This window comes from Vicugna pacos, chromosome X (genome assembly GCF_048564905.1).
Source record: "Vicugna pacos chromosome X, VicPac4, whole genome shotgun sequence".
In the NCBI taxonomy this organism is placed as follows: domain Eukaryota; kingdom Metazoa; phylum Chordata; class Mammalia; order Artiodactyla; family Camelidae; genus Vicugna; species Vicugna pacos.
The window spans coordinates 65,228,202-65,244,982 of NC_133023.1; the positions used below are offsets into that span (position 1 = coordinate 65,228,202).

The 16,781-nt window shown below is 35.8% G+C and overlaps 1 protein-coding gene across 1 annotated transcript in view; it reads right to left on the minus strand.

Moving 5' to 3' along the window:
- Positions 1-4,468: 4,468 nt before the first annotated feature.
- Positions 4,469-16,781, minus strand: part of CHM (CHM Rab escort protein) — a 152,039-nt gene continuing 139,726 nt past the window's right edge. The window contains exons 14-15 of the mRNA XM_006217755.4: positions 12,872-13,032; positions 4,469-7,811 (exon numbers count right to left, since the gene is read on the minus strand). Of these exons, the coding sequence (XP_006217817.1) occupies positions 7,620-7,811; positions 12,872-13,032 (353 nt within the window). The 3' untranslated portion in view covers positions 4,469-7,619. The remainder of the gene's footprint in view (positions 7,812-12,871; positions 13,033-16,781) is intronic.

Here is a 16,781-nt window from a genome sequence, read left to right on the forward strand (position 1 = left end):
GGAGCATGTCCCTACCCCAGATAGAAACTACTCTGGCCAGAGGAGCAGGGTTATGCAGGAGAGGGGTGGCCATGAGCCAGGTGTTTAGGTGCTAGAGATGCAAGGATGAATAGCAGGGCCCCTGCCCTCACTGTCTAGGCGAGAGAAATGAAATGAGCAAACTTGGATTCCAATGAGATAAGGGCTTTATGAACAGTTCTGTGGGGGGCACAGAGGGAAAAATAACTTTGCCACATGGAGATGCCCAAATGTTAGCAGTTGAAGTAACACTAAATCTAGGTTTTAAAGGAGAATAGAAGGGGCAGGGGGCAGGGGTGATGGTGGTAGCAGAGAGGCCAGGAAATTCCAGAAGAAGAAATAAGAGTTTGAAGATACTGAGAAGTTCATTGTGACTGAAGAATAGAGTGTGAGGTTGGGAGGGAGATGGAATGATAGATGAAACCAAAGAGGAACATTGTGTTTTCTGGAGGGTGTGGTTTCATATGCTATGCTAAAGAGGTCAGACTGCATTTTTCCATGTTATGTAAGCATGAGAAGGAATCCACACAGTGGTTTCTGCCTCAATAGGTTATTAGAATAAAATGAAGAGCTTGGTGTCAGGAAGACTAATTGTAATAATTAATCTGAAAGTGAATGAGAACAGTGGGTTGTGGGAATAGAGGAGGAGGCTGTGATCAGGAAGACATTCTAAGATAAAATCAACAAGATACCGTGCTCAACTGAATGAAGGAGTTGAAGAAGTGAGGAGTTGTAATTTAACATGTATGTAAGCAAGATGAATAGATAGTTTGATTCTACTGTGTCAACTAGCTTGATTGTAAAAAACTGTCCACATTTCACTTGACTTACTCATTTCTTCATCAGTAGCTCTATTTGGATAAAAACAACTGGTGTGATCTCCACTCATTAGTAGCTTTTTTTAAAATTGAAGTATTGTTCATTTACAATATTATATTAGTTTCCAATGTATAACATAGTGACTCAGTATTTTTATAGATTATACTCCATTTAAAGTTATTACAAAATAATTCCTTGTTGCTTATTTTATACATAGTAGTTTGTATCCCTTAATTCCATACCCCTATCTTGCCCCTCCCCCATCCTTCTTCTCACTGGTAGCTAGTTTGCTTTCTATATCTGAGTCTGTCTCTGTTTTTATATACATAATTTCTTTTTTTTTTAGATTTTGCATGTAAGTAATATAGAATATTTGCTTTTCTTGAACTTTTTTCACTAAGCATAATATTCTCTAGGTTCATCAGTGCTGTTGCAAATGGCAGAATTTCATGCTTTTTGTGGCTGAGTAATATTCCATTGTGTGTTTGTGTGTATCACATCTTCTTTATTCATTCATATATTAGTGGACACTTAGGTGGCTTCCATGTCTTGGCTATTGTAAATAGTGCTGCTATGAACATTGTGGTGCACATATCTTTTCAAACTAGTATTTTCTTTGGATACATACCCAGTAGTGGAATTGCTGAATCATATGGTAGCTCTATTTTTAGTTTTTTTGAGAAGCCTCCATACTGTTTTCCAGTGCCTGCACTAACAATCTCACCAACAGTGTACTTGAGTTCCCTTTTCTCCATATCCTTACCAACATTTGTTATCTGTTGAGATTTTGATGATAGCCATTTGACAGGTGTGAAGTGGTATCTCATTGCGGTTTTGATTTGCATTTTCTGATTAGTGATGTTGAACTTTTTTTTCCTGTGCCTGTGGGCCATCTGTGTATCTTCTTTGTAAAAATGTCTATTCAGATCTTCTGTCCATTTTAAAAACATTTGTTTTGGTGGGGGGAGAAGTAATTAGTTTTATTTATTTGTTTGTTTGTTTGTTTGTTTATAAATGGAAGTACTGGGGATTGAACCCTGGACCTCGTGCATGCTAAGCACGCACTTTACCACTGAGCTATACCCTCCCACTCCTTCTGCCCATTTTTTTAATCGAGTGGTTTGTTTCTTTGTTATTGAGTTTATGACCTGTTTATGTAACTTGGATAAATGATATGGCAACTTCTTGTAGGTCACATCATTTACAAATATTTTCTCCCATTTAGTAGGATGACCTTTCGTCTTGTTGATGGTTTCCTTTGCCGTGCAAAAGCTTTTTAGTTAAACCTAGTCCCATTTGTTTGTTTGCTTTTGTTTCTCTTTGCTGAGGGGACAGATCCAAAGAAATACTGCTAAGACTGATGTCAAAGAGTATACTGCCTATGTTGTCTTCTAGTTTTATGTTTTCATGTCTTACAGTTAAGTCCTTAATCCATTTTGAGATTATTTTTTATATGGTGTGAGAAAGCAGTCCAGTTTCCTCAACATCATTTATCAAAGAGGCTTTTTTCTCCCCATTGTATATTCTTGCCTCCTTTGTCATAGCTTAACTGACCACATAAGTGTGGGTTTATTTCTGGGCTCTCTATCCTGTTCCATTTATCTGTGTGTCTATTTTTGTGCCAGTACCATGCTGTTTTGATTACAGTAGCTTTGAAATATAATTTGAAATTGGGAGTGTCATACCTCCAGTTTTGCTCTTCTTTCCTAAGATTGTTTTGGCTATTTGGGGTCTTTTGTGTTTCCATACATATGTGTGTATTATCTGTTCTAGTTTTGTTAAAAATGCCATTGGTGGTTTGAAAGGGGTTGCATGCAGAGGGTATTATCAAGAGAAGTAATAAGTGAGTCAGGAAATACAAATACTGTATTATTTCACTTATATGTGGAATCTAAAAAACAAAAGAAGAAACATAACAAAGCACAAAATAGACTTACAGTTACAGAGAACAAATAGGTAGTTGCCAGAGAGGAGGAAGTGTGTGAGGGACACGAGTGAAATCGGTGAGGGAGATTAAGAAGTACAAATTTCCAGTTATAAAATAAATGAGTCACAGGGAAGACATGTACAACATGGGGAATACAGTCAATAATACTGTAATAACTTTATATGGTGACAGATGGTGGGTATCATGGTGATCATTTTGTAATGTACAGAAATATGGAATCACATGTTGTGTACCTGGAGCTAACATAGTGCTGTAGGTCAATTATAGTTCAATTAAAAATAATAAAAATAAGAGGAAAATGCTATGTTGATAAGATGAAGACGAGTAATAATATCTAATATATATTAGAATGTGACTAGAAAGTTAATAGCTAGTATTTCATCTCTTCAAGCTCTACAAGTCCTCTGCTGAATTGGTATAGTCTTTTTTTTTTATTATTGAAGTATAGTCATTTATAGTGTGTCAATTTCTGGTGTACAGCACAGTGTCCCAGTCATGTATATATGTACGTATATTCATTTTCATATTCTTAGTCTTGCTATTTTTTCCACACATCAAAGTCCGGACTAGAATAATTCACTAATGCTTCTATTAGTGAATTAGTGAATGTGTCCATCTCTAAAGAGTATTTCTTTTAGGGGTCAACCATCTCATTGATAGGAGGAGGATTTACACATGCAAGTCTTTTTAACATTAATAGGAGTTACCAGCATAAATCCTCCAGTAGTGATGCGCAAAAAGACCCTACAGTCTACTAGGATTCAAGTTCTAATGATTACCTGTCAAATGGTCCTAAGAGTCATCATCACCAGAAAAAGCAGACGTGGCAACTTGTATGGGAAGGACATCTCACTGCAGTCCCACAGCTAAACTGTGTTAATGGAAAAAAAGTGGCCTTCAAAATGTGACCTAGGATGTTAAGTGTTAAGCCTCTTGCATTTTTAAAAAGCCATCATTAAAGAGGAGAATTCAAACATATCAAAGCACTTGCTTAAAAAAAAGTGTGAATATTATATGAGCTCCAAGGTGCTTGAAGGATAATACAGCTACTTGTTTAAAAATTCAATTAACCTTATCTTTCTTAAACTTGATTTATTAATAATCTCATAGATAAATTGCCAGTTTTGAAAGAGTGCTGTTATCTTTTGAATACGTCCTGTCTGAGAAGCTTTAGAAACTACTTGGAATTGACAGAAAATGTCACTCTGCTTTAATTATTTGATTAAAGAACAAATCATAGTTCAATGAATGGTTTCTGCATGAAAAGAGCATCAGCAGTCTTTTGTCTGTTACAAGCATGCTGCTGGGGACTCAACCACCACAGAGAAAAACATTTCAGGTTCTCATACACTAACTGAGATGTGAAAACAGTTTGTAGGTAATGTATTGCAAAGCCACATCCCATGCCTCAGAACACTGATTTTAAACAGAAGGAGGTCTGACGCTGGCATCTAGAACAGTTTGCTAACTAAATCGCACCCACGTAGCATTTGATTGCCTTTCTCACAAACCTGACACCGGTGGCGAATGTCTAGAAACAAAGCCACCCATAGAGCTGGACAATTAACTATGCGTTTAAATAATAGACTGATATCAACAAATAAATCAGTTCCAAGACAATCTTTAATTTCTCGGCATATATACAAAATTTTAATGTTAAAAAATAGGATACCACGCCTGAAAGGCATTAAAAAACACTTTATTTCCTCTGAAGGCTTACTGTTACAGTGTGCAAATTTTGAAGTCATATAGTCATGCTTTTTGAAATCCATATAAGAAAATCAACTATGAGTAGAGAGAAATGATTCAATACCAATAGCAGTAAATATCTTACTTGTAAGCAAACTGTTTTAAAGGCTTACTACTATTCAGCAATGAAATTTCAACAAATTATTCTGAGGTTTTTAGGACTTTAGACAGAGAATTGCTTTCTCTGGAACTACAGCTGAGACAGAAGTTAGTCACTAACATAGCCATTATTTTAGATAAAGGGCTGCCAATCTCAGAAACTACTATTCTAGAAGTGAACTGTTAACATGACCATTTTACTATGAGTAACTAAACATTATAGAAGATGGGGAAATTATAGCTCAGTTTTCCTATAGAAAAATATATGTGTATAATATATATATATTTGTTTTTCTGGGCAGGCATACCGACTAGACAAAAATACAGTAGCAACATAGGGTTAGTAATTATTTTTCATCTTGATCACTAAACAGAACAGTATTATCATTTTTGGTTAATAAGAAGCATGCATATAAACATTTTAAACATATGATCAAAATTCTTTGATAATAGCAATTTTCAAAATTTAAAATTAGCTAGTGAAATTTCTGCAACATATAAATTTTATTCTTATGACTTCAGGCTTACAGTTTTAAAACAAAACTGAAAGGTTTTTATTTGACTTAAAGCTACAAAAAGAAATATTTGCAGTAATTAAGATAGTTGAAAATAATGCTCTTAGAATAATTTCTATTACATTCTGAGGCAACATGAAATATCTAAAGTTCTCTAATACAAGGTTTTTAACAGTTGTGTAATATCTTAATCATCACTAATCATATTCAGGAGCTTTTAAACATTTCAACAGTATTTAATAAATAACCTGGAAGAGAGATTCTGATGCTGGCTAATGGATGAAATAAGGTACAGTATGGACTAGGTCAGGAGATCACAGAATATTCCCTTCATTGTTCTATATATGGAGAGCTGCAGTAAAGCTATCAGAATTTTTCTAGCTATTCTGGGTCTACCCTGATTGGCTGTTTACATAAGTGTGCATGCTGCATTCAAGAGGCTTTAACTCGAAGACTAACCAAGTACAATATCTCAGTTGGTGCTACTGACTTGCAATTGTATTCAGACTCAATACTCTCAATACAGTGGAACTGTTTATATTGCTGGTACTGCGGGGCAGAGCCAATACCTGGTGCTTATAGGTATATATTGTGCATTTAGTACATGCCATAGTTGGGTTTCAGAAAACACGACTTAAAATTGATCAGAATCCATATAACAAAGTAGGTTATAATGTGATTCTACTGTCCCTGATTTGTATAACATTATAAAAGGGGAAGAGAAGGATAGAGGGGATTAAAGCGACAGAGGAGAGGCTGTACACTTGAGAGAGGGGTTAGGGTAGCCTGAGAGGCTAGGAAGGTTTTCCTTTCCTCTGGATTTGGCTCTATCTGCAGGGGGTTTGAAAGGTGAGACAGGAGCTACATTCCTTGATGCTTTCCATTTCTCATGAGTCTGTGACCTGACACAGCTGGCATCCTTTAAGATCTGTGAAATCTGGAGAGGTCAGAGCCCGGCTGCAGCTGAAGTATCTCAGTAAGAACTATGTGCTTTCTATTTGTAGCCATGGCTCTCTGATCTGCAATATAGGCCAGACTGCACGACAATAAAACTTTTTATGTATCTATTTATTGAAATAAGTTGTTCTGTCCAAACTATTGCTCAAAAAAGGTAAACCATCAGAGCGTGGCATTTGGAAAAATGTTAGTATTTTTATAGGCACTGTCACTGTAACTAGATTTGCCACCTACATACAGCCCTTACATTTGTATGTTAAGTGCATATTCAGGTTAACCAATTGTCGTATTCTATGTAGAGTCCTTGGTGCTTTCAGGTTTACCTACTAGAAAGGGAATATGAAGAATTTAGAGTGTGTTCCTTCTTAAGATTCAAAACCACAACACCACATGTCACTGTGTTTACCTGTCTATAAGACTATAAAATACTAATTTAGGAAATAGACTTTTATTTTAAAAGCTTAATACAATAAAAACACTGTAATCTATTGTGTTGGGGGCATTGACAGCAAACAATCATTTGTTGCATGAGATTTTTTGACACTCACCCCCAAGTCAATAAGAAAATTCTGAAACAGCTTTTATTCCAGAAAAAAAAATTCTAAGCATAGCACTGCATTTATCTTCAAAATCATTCCCATACAGTAGGCAGGGTATTCCACCTTACATATGGAGAAACTGAGGCTCAGAAGTTAAACAATTTGCCTAATATCATGAGTAGCACAGCTACGACGAAATTAGGTCCATAGACAATTAGGCTAGTGTGCTCCAGGTACTCGACTAGACAGAATTCCCCAGTACCAATGAGCCTATTCCATATTCCAATCTTTCTTTCCACTTCTTCAGTATTGAGCTTTCCTAGTGTGTTCACGATTCACACACAAATACCACTACTAACGTTAAAAAAAAAGTGAGTAATGGACTCACGATGCATTTGTAAAAATGTCTATCTTAAAATTAGCATTTTTAATACCCCTCAAGATAGAAAACAAAACAAACTTCTGTTGTAAACATAAGCTCCTGCCTGGATCACGACACTTTAGTTTTTCTCCACTACATTTACATATGCTTTGATCGTTTGTGTCGTGACGCTTATACCCAATACAAAAAACCTAACTCAAAGAATGAAAGGAAATATGTGAGCTGATTCTGAAGATGTGGCTTTCGAACAAAGATCCAAAGTGGCAAGCAAAAGCTGTTCTAATACCATAGAATTACTAACAATGCATAGGATCACTTTTGTAACCATAACTATATTCCTGGGAATCAATCCATTTATAATATTTATCTGCTAATTCCACAGGTTTGGTATCTTAGAGCAGGCAAGTTAATGTGCTTTACAAGTGTTTTGTGGTCTTGGAATGTCTCTTTGAGGAAATCCCTTTTTGGATTTCTATGATCTGCTTCTCAACTGGCTGCTGCTTTGTGACATTTTTCAAATAGTTCTTCAATCACAAAGACTCTGAGGCTAGGAGGATTTTCCAAAGTGTGGGATCCATTTGGGGGCATACCCATTATTCAGAGGGTTCCTCTGAGTTTCCCAGATTTGCACTTTCCTTGAGAGTCTCTGAGTTGGCCTCTGGTGCGGCAATGGATTCCAAAGACTCTGGTTGTGAACTGTCTCCATCCAGGATAATGTCTTCAGGATTTGGTGGGGGTGGACAGAAGTCTTCGTTGGGGCAGATTTGTTGGAAAAGTGCTTCAGCCTGGCCAGGAAAGATAGGGCATAATAGTTTTTGAACATTATCTTGAAATATATGTGCCTTTGTGGAACTTAAAAAAAATGAAGTATCACCTTAAAGTTTTCTTTAAATTATAGAATTTTATCCAGCATACATAAACTTCTAAAAATCTGCTTTCAGAATTCCACGACTTTCTCCCTCGAATTCTGTCCATACATTCAGGTCCACCCTTCAGGTATATCAGTCCTTGATAAGATTCTTTATCAAGTCTCAGATAGTCGAGATTTTAAGGACATTCATTCTACATGTCAATACAAATACAATTTCTCTTAACATTCTTTATTTAGTTTACTAAGAGAACCCATTTGTGATATTCATACAGTCCAATTTGGCATCTCCTAATTTTAACAAGTCATTGTTCAAATCAAGAAAGTTCTTCATTGTCTGCTCAACTATTTGCTTTTCCGAAATCATTTTCCTCCCCCTGTTCTATAAGGAGTCTAGCACAGTGTTCAAGAACATGGACTCAGAATAGACAGCCATGTTGCAAATGCTCGCTCTGCCACTTAGCAGTGATGTGATCTGGGGAATGCCTACTCAACTTCTGAGTTTTGATCTCCTTATCTATAAAATGGCTGAAGAGTAAGCCTCTATATATGGTAACTGTTGTCATTGTTATTAATAATAACAATAACAAAGTTAAAATGTAAATATTTTTTTCTCCATTTTTTAAATTGAAGTATGGTCAGTTTACAATGTTGTGTCAATTTCTGGTGCACAGCATAATGTTTCAGTCATACATATACATACATATATTCATTTCCATATTCTTTTTCATTATAGATACAATATATCAAATATAGTTCCCTGTGCAACACAGGAGAAACGTGTTGTATAGCTATTTTATATATAGCAGTTGGTACCTGCAAATGTCGAACTCCCAATTTATCCCTTCCTACCCACTTTGCCCCCTGGTAACCATAATTTTCTTTTCAATGTCTGTGAGTTTGTTTCTGTTTTGTAAATAAGTTCATTTGTGTCATATTTTAGATTCCACATATAAGTAATATCATATGGCATTTTTTTTCCTCTTTTTGGCTTATTTCACTTAGAATAAAAATGTTGATATTTAAGCTGAGCTCAGTCTGACGGGGTAAGAGAATAAGACAGTAAACGTGACCTTAATGAACAATAACAAATACACACACACACACACACACACACACGAAAGTAAATGTGTCAAGTAGCATTGTTATTCTATTCTAAACACATTCCTACTTTCATTTAGATGAATACAGTTCTTTGTTAGATAAGGGTACCTGCCAGGGACCTGTGAGAGAGCTTGCACTCTACCCTACTAGTAAAAGAAAATCATTGAAGGGTTATAAAATATATGCTTGTTTTGTTTTAAAGGTTACAATGTCCTTCTGCACCATTTCAATCCTTCTTCCCAATGGATACACAAGGTCATCCATTAGGCCAGGGGTTCACAACTCTGGCCCATGTACCAGATCCTGTCTGCTGCCTGTTTTTGTAAATAAAGTTTTATTGAACATAGTCCCTCTCCATCATTTATCTATTGTCTGTGGTTGCTTCTGCACTGCAATGGCAGAACTGAATAGTTTCAATATAGATTATATGAGCTGCAAAATCCTATTTAGCATCAGTCATCTATAGTTGGTAAACTTATGCATCAGGTGATTGAACCTGATATTCTTTGGGACTGGGTGAACGAGTGGCAAACAGAAACTTTTGAGCTTTGATGTGGAGTTGAAAGATGGGACAGGAAGAGAAAAATAGCTTCTTTCCCTCTTCAGTATAGTTCTGGGGCATATTTTTGGACATGTTACTTTATTACAGATATTTTGAAGTTAAATATTTGAGACACCTGCTTTGCTGTTCACCCTGGGAACTCACCATATGTCTTTGCCAGAGACAATTAGTCCCTAGATGCAGGAGGACTGAGGTCAGAGCCTCTACCTCACACTTTAGTTCCTCTCATGGTCATTTTGTCTTTCTTCTCTACCTACTCAGCATACGTTCTCCTTCTCCTTTATTCTGCATGCAATCAATCACCAAATCCTGTCTATATTATCTCCCAGTTCTTGATTCCATCTGTTCCTTCCTTGGAGACATAGCCCACACATGTGCCATCTTTCTCCTGGACAAACTGCGACATCCCAGAACTGGACTGGTCACTCTGCCTCTAGGGTTCCCCTGTGTAATCGTCTTTATGCTGTCCCCAGAGGGGTCAATGGAAAATGAAATTCTGTTTATGCCACTTTCTGGCTTAAAACTTAGTGACTCCAGAAACAGACTCATAGACACAGTAAATCCAAACTTATGATTACCAGGGGGAAAGGAGGTAGGAAGGGATAAATTGGGAGTTTGAGATTTGCAAATATTAACTACTATATATAAAAACCAATGATAGATGAAAAACAAGTTTCTTCAGTATAGCACAGGGAACTATATTAAATATCTTGCAGTAACCTATAATGAAAAAGAATACGAAAAGGAATTTACGTATGTATATGCATAACTGGGACATTGTGCTGTACACCAGAAATTGACATATTGTAACTGACTGTCCTTCAGTTAAAACAACCACCACCAAAAAAAAATCTCAATGACTCTCCATCTCTAACAGGATAAAAATCCCAGATCCCTATCATGGCAAACAAAACCCTTCAGGCCTACCTTCTCTGGTCTTCTCATCTTCTACTTCATCCCACCTCTGCCTCTCAGACTTTGCTACACTAACACTGGTTTATTTGTATTTTTCTTAAACATACAGTGATGTTTACATCCGGGGCTGGTGCAAATGCTGTAACACCTGAAATGTTTCAATCTGACTATCTTCCATTTGGATGAGAGTTCGGAGAGGTGTCACAAGTTTACCTTGTCCAAAGCCCTTTGGGCCTTAGTTTCCTCAGCTGTAAAATGGGGATGTTACACATACTTACCCTAGAGGGTTGTTGTGAGGACCAAATAAGATAATAAATATGAGATGCTTAGGATAGTGGCTGGCACATAGAAAATTCTCAATGATAAGTTGCAGAAAATATGACACCTAAAATTCCCCTCTCCCTCAATGACTTGAGAAAGTGAACGCTACTGCAATATGTGAATAGCTTGGTGCCTATAAAGCTAGTCTTCAACTTACAAATTCTGTACCAAAAGTCATAAGCAGATTGCTGATCTGTCCACACAAACTACATTGTAAATGGTGGTTAGATGGCCAGCCCAGCTCCCACTAGCCAATTTAACCCATTTTATACTTGAAGTATATAACACAACATATAGTACTATTTAAGTGTTCTTGTTCCCATGGTAGTGGGAGCTCCTAGGCAATGGGGGCTCCAGAAGGTGGAGTGAACTATCAATGTTTTGGGAGTAGGGGACTATAGACCAGTCTATTCACTGGTATGTGTGGGCAAATGAAACACTCCCTGTATTAAGAGAAGAAATATCATATGTCAGGTTCAGAAAAAGACTGAAGTGACATCAACTACAAAAATTAGCAAGTCACAAGTACTTTTTAGTCTGTCTTCAAATCATAAACAGTCCATATGAATACAATAGACAGGTCTACATTATTCAACATCTGCACAAATTACCTTATGATAAACTTATCCTTTAATTACAATCTTCTAGCTTGCAGTTTAGATCACATGAGCACTTGTACCATAGTAAGTCCTTATTTAAAAGGCTTTTGGTTAAAAAATATTAATGTTCACTCAGGAATAAAAATGACCTAAGTTACCTGGCTGATAACTTATTGGCAATTTTGGAAAAAATTGGAACATCAAAGCAAAAGTGACTTGATCATTCTGAGCCATAAACGTAGATCTTGAACCATCCTGAGTTCCTAGTAAACTAACAGAATTAATGATAGATAAGAGATGTGACTTCCTGTTTTTGCTTGTTATCACTGGCTGAATACGATTATCCAGGATCACCATTAGACCCTGAAGATAAGAAACAAAGAATTGGGCAAAAACCTGTAAATGTATGGGCCATGGCCTTGCTGCTATGACTAAAGGCTCAATGAGGCCATTTGGTCCTAGAAGATCCCTGCCACTAGTGGGAATGGAACTTCCAATTGTGGTCTTAGAATGATGTTAAGTTATCCATTTACTGATTCAATACACAGACGTGCCCACTACATTGGTAAAAAGTAGTTTAGACTTGTGCCTCAGAAAATGGTATTTTCTGCTCTTCTGTTCCTGTCAAGAGCAGAAGTGTATCTGTATGTGCATATGAATTTTGAGCTTAGTGGAATCATGGTTCGCTTTCGGCATTTTGCGTCAGCCTGCCCTGTACCTCTTCATAATCCTGCCCAAGACTGCTGTCACAAAATTCCACCTTGATTTAACATACTCTAAAGCAGCTATTATAGTAGCTTTTGAACACTGGCTTGTGTCAAAACATTAAAAGAATCATGTTAATTGTGAAAAACTGTGTAAGTTACATATTCTTTTCCAAGATAAGAATGTGCCTTAAAAATGTTCCATTTTAATATACATGTATGCATATGTATAACTGAAATGCTTTGCTGTATACCTGAAACTAATATCGTAAATCAACTACAATTCAATAAAAAATTAAATTTAAATACAAAAAAAGTACCATTTAAAAAATACATTTTGTATGCCTTACCAGTTACACTCCTTTTAAAATGACTCGTTTCCAGAGGAAAAAAAGGTTGTGTATTTCAAAATACACTGATAGGCCATCATTTAAATTAGAAGTAATGTTTCTTTAGAATACTGGCATTATCAATTCATTTTCTTGAATATGTATTTCTAACGTATTCTATCCTTATTCTGACAATGGAACTCATAAACAATCTTTCGGAGTTCATCATTATATTTAAGAACATAGAAATACTTGATACTATATTTAAAGTATATTTAAGGTAGCTTTGTTGTTCAAAGAGAAAAAGTTCAGGGGCAAATTGCAGAGATGGTATTAAATGAGAGAGAGGCGTTTTAAGTCTCTTTTCTCACCTCCTAGAGGAATAAAACAATTCACTTTCCCTACTGCACCAACTTCTTAACACAAAACTGGGAAACACCAACCTGTTTGACTGCATTATCATTTCCTAAACCGCAGTCTGGGCCAGAGCAGACATAAACGTTGGGTGGTAAATCATTATAAGAGTTCCTGCTGATGTCTGAAGAATCTCTCATGTTGAAGTAAAGAGCCCACAGAAGTCTTGGCTTTTCAACTTCTTCATTTTCTAAACACAGACATAAATTTTACTTACATTTAAAGCACAATATGCCTGTCAATTTCTGCAATATGTAGCCAACTACCAACAAAGTCATGACTATACAATGTAGTACATCAAAGCTTTATATATAAGTAATAGTAAATCTATATTCACAGACTCTAATACATGTGTATGGCATTTCAAGCAATGCTGGCTTTTTTAGTTAAGACAAGTTAGATTTTTAAAATTATTCTGATTATTAGATTTAACTCCAATCACGTTCCTTTGAATTTCTACTATTTCTCATTGCCAGTATCAAAGTGCATATGATCACATTCATCCTTAAATTATGCCTACTGAAGTGAGAAGTTAACATAAATTGATTTTCATATGTTTCACATGGACAGACCAACTTAAAAAATTATATAACAAGCCAATACTATATATAGGATTATGAGATTGTCCAGAATAAAGAAATCTATACAGACAGGAAGTCGATTAGGGTTACTGAGAGCTGGGGTTGGGGACTGAGGATAAGTGTGGGATAACTGCTAATGGGCCTGGGGTTTCTTTTAGGGGTGATAGAAAGATTCTAAAATTGACTATGGTGATGTTGGAACAATACATTAGAAACCAATGAATTTTACACTTTAAATGGGTGAACTGTATGATATATGAATCTCAATATAGCTGTTACTAAATAGCTAATATATACTAAAACATACTAATGTTTAACATACTAAATAGTATATACAGGATTAAAACTTGGATAGCCTAACTCACTAACACTCTTTCCTACTAGAGTACGAAAGTAATGCCAGCCAACCGACAACAAAGATAAGATTGTGAGACCACCAGGTGTTTTTAGTACACATTCTCTCTTTTAACAGCAAGCATTTATTATGTGTATTAGGCATTGGGCAGAGAGCTGGGGATAAAAAGATGAAGTAGACTTAGTCCTTATTCTCTTGCTTTCTCATGTTCCCAAATACAGGGCCTGACACACAACAGATGCTTGATGAATAATTTCAGAACTGATTTTAATCCTGTTTTCAGATATAAGCAAGTATGGTGTGCTTGTTAAAAGATCCAACCTTATTAACCTCAATACCTAAAGCCTATTCCTTGCTCTCTTAACAATTATTTCTACACTTCTTTTCCTTAGAAATGTTATAATTAAATTTTCTTTGGTTGAAAACAGAAAATATTGCTGTTAATATATTTACTGACTACAGTGTTTTCTTAGGCTGAATCTGAAGAAAAATTCAAATTCTGTACAATGATATAATGGATGTGCATAACGATTACCCAAGACCATGAGGCACCTTGTGAATCATAAAAAAAATGCTAAAGGTATAACTACCTAATTAACTCTTATTGTTAAATTTATAATCACTATGGAAAAGTTAGCTAATAGCAGTATTCAATTAAAAAGACTGTCCTATTTCCCAATTCATGACAAATAGGTTTTTATTATACTTAATTTAAAATATCCCCACTACAAGACTACCAAATGTTTTTTCTAGTTCATCCTGAATAACCCGTAATTATTAATGTGATAGGATGAAGAAACTTAGGATAGAAGTGATCCTTTAAGATACCCCTTTCTAATGCTAAGATCTATGAGTCTAAGGTAGCACTAACTTTATATAAGTACACAATAGGTGGCAAAATCTATTTATTAGCAAAATAAAGGAACATAACATACATCACAGCTAAAGCCATATATGGCTCTTAGTAAATTTATTGGTGAGTTTAGCTTCACTAAATCTTATAGGAAGATAATTAAACATACTGCCTATGACTTGTGAAACCACACTCTGGGAGCATTGCAAAAAAGTGGGGTAAGGTCTGAAAAGTCCTTTAATACTGCTCAGTCCATTTCTAAGCATAAACTAAGAGAGCTTATCTTGTATTTTATGAAAGTTCCAGCTCAGAGGAGGGCTTTCACTCAATAAAAGTTGGGAAAAATGAATAATCCAATCTATTATAGGAAAGAAATTTCATAAAGGCTGAAGCTTTGAAAAGAAATCAAGAGGAAGATGAAAAGTTGACATAGGCTGGAGATGAATGCTCTAGATACAAGGGAGTTATCAAGTTTTGACCTTAAAACCCTCAAAGAAACATATAATCGCTTCATCTTTCTTTGAGGCCAGCTGGAAGGCAGAGAGATAACTGGAAAAATAACATGCAACTGTGAAGTGCACAATTGTCAAAAAATATATTAAAGTTGTTGAGGTTTGGCTAGGAATACATCACTTGGCCATGAATAGAACTGGCTTTCTGTAATAGCTCATTTCATTCAATTAGATTGTGTCAAGGACTAAACAAGTAATAGGTGATTTAGAATAAAATCTTGGGCAAATTAAACTGAGGCAAGTACATAATAAAGTAGGCCAGAGAAACTCAACAATGGCATAGCAAATGAAAGCAACAAATGGTCTATAGTTACGAGCAATGTTTAGAGAGAGGGTAAACTATTTTAGTAACAGAGCAGAATAATAGCACAAGATTAAGAAAATAGTAGACTGTCACAGCAGTGATCTAATTCAGACACAATAAGCATAAAAAAGAATTAAGACAGGGCATTTGACTTCTCAGCCCAACAATTACTTAACACACTTGCCAGCCACCTACTTCAAAACGACACCTATAAGGGGAATTTCTGTTTTTAGGCAGTGCGGCTTTTTTTTGATATAGGAACTGAATGAGATGGAATGAGATAATTCCACATGCTGTGCCCAGTGGAGGGAAAAGGAGAAAGAAAATGGTGCAGTGATGCTATTACATTGCAGACATTTGAAGATACAGTACTAATGAAATTCTTGCTTCAATTTGTATTGAAAATCTCTACTTCCTAGGTAAAATAAAACACCAGTTAGGAAATTTCCAACAGTGAGATTAGAGCATACTGCTCACTCAGTGCTTTGAAGGATATTACGGAATCTGGAAGAATAACTGCACGTATGAATGGTGAGGAATCACCTAATTTTCTCACCTGCAGAATCAGATTTATTAAGCATAAAAAATCTGAAATGTCCTTGCTATGGAGTAGGGAGGAGTTTATAGATCTCTGATGTTCTTAAAGGACTCTGGGAAGTAGGGTTCTTAGAAGTATTAGTACAGCTGCTTCTTAAGACAGAGAATATGTCAAGAACTCTGGCTGATGTCTTTAAAATGAAAAAGTAAGAAAGAGAGGAAAAAGAACGAATACCTTCACAATGCTATTGGAATCTCTCAGATACAGTGGCAAAGAAGTACTGTATTTGAGAAGAGAACACTATCTTTTACAAGAAATAAACTTCCTTGCAAGGCTGAAGGTTGAAAGCCTTCCTTGAAAGGCTGACTTCCACAAAAGCTTCTGAAGCACACCACTACACAGAACACAGAACTCAAATAAAAAGAAAGTAAGCTTAAATAACGTTATTCCTTTGGCACATATTTTTAAACAAAATCCTTACAGTGCTCCAGAGCATACGGTTTCATATTATTGTCAACTAATTAAAACATAAGAATAAAAGCCATCAATCTGTGAAAATAGGGGCTTTTGCCACAGAGAAAAATGTGCTTGAATGTATTAAAAGTTCATATTGCTCATAAAGTTCCTTCTTCCTCATTTAGGCAGGAAAATGAATCAAGTTCTCTTCTCCAGGTGACTTTGCCTCTTTGACCTGCCATGGCCCAGTGCTCACTTTATCTGGTGATTCATTTTCAATAACTCCAACAGTATTTGTTCTGACATTTTAATTAAAATATGACCACTACCTCATCCTGAT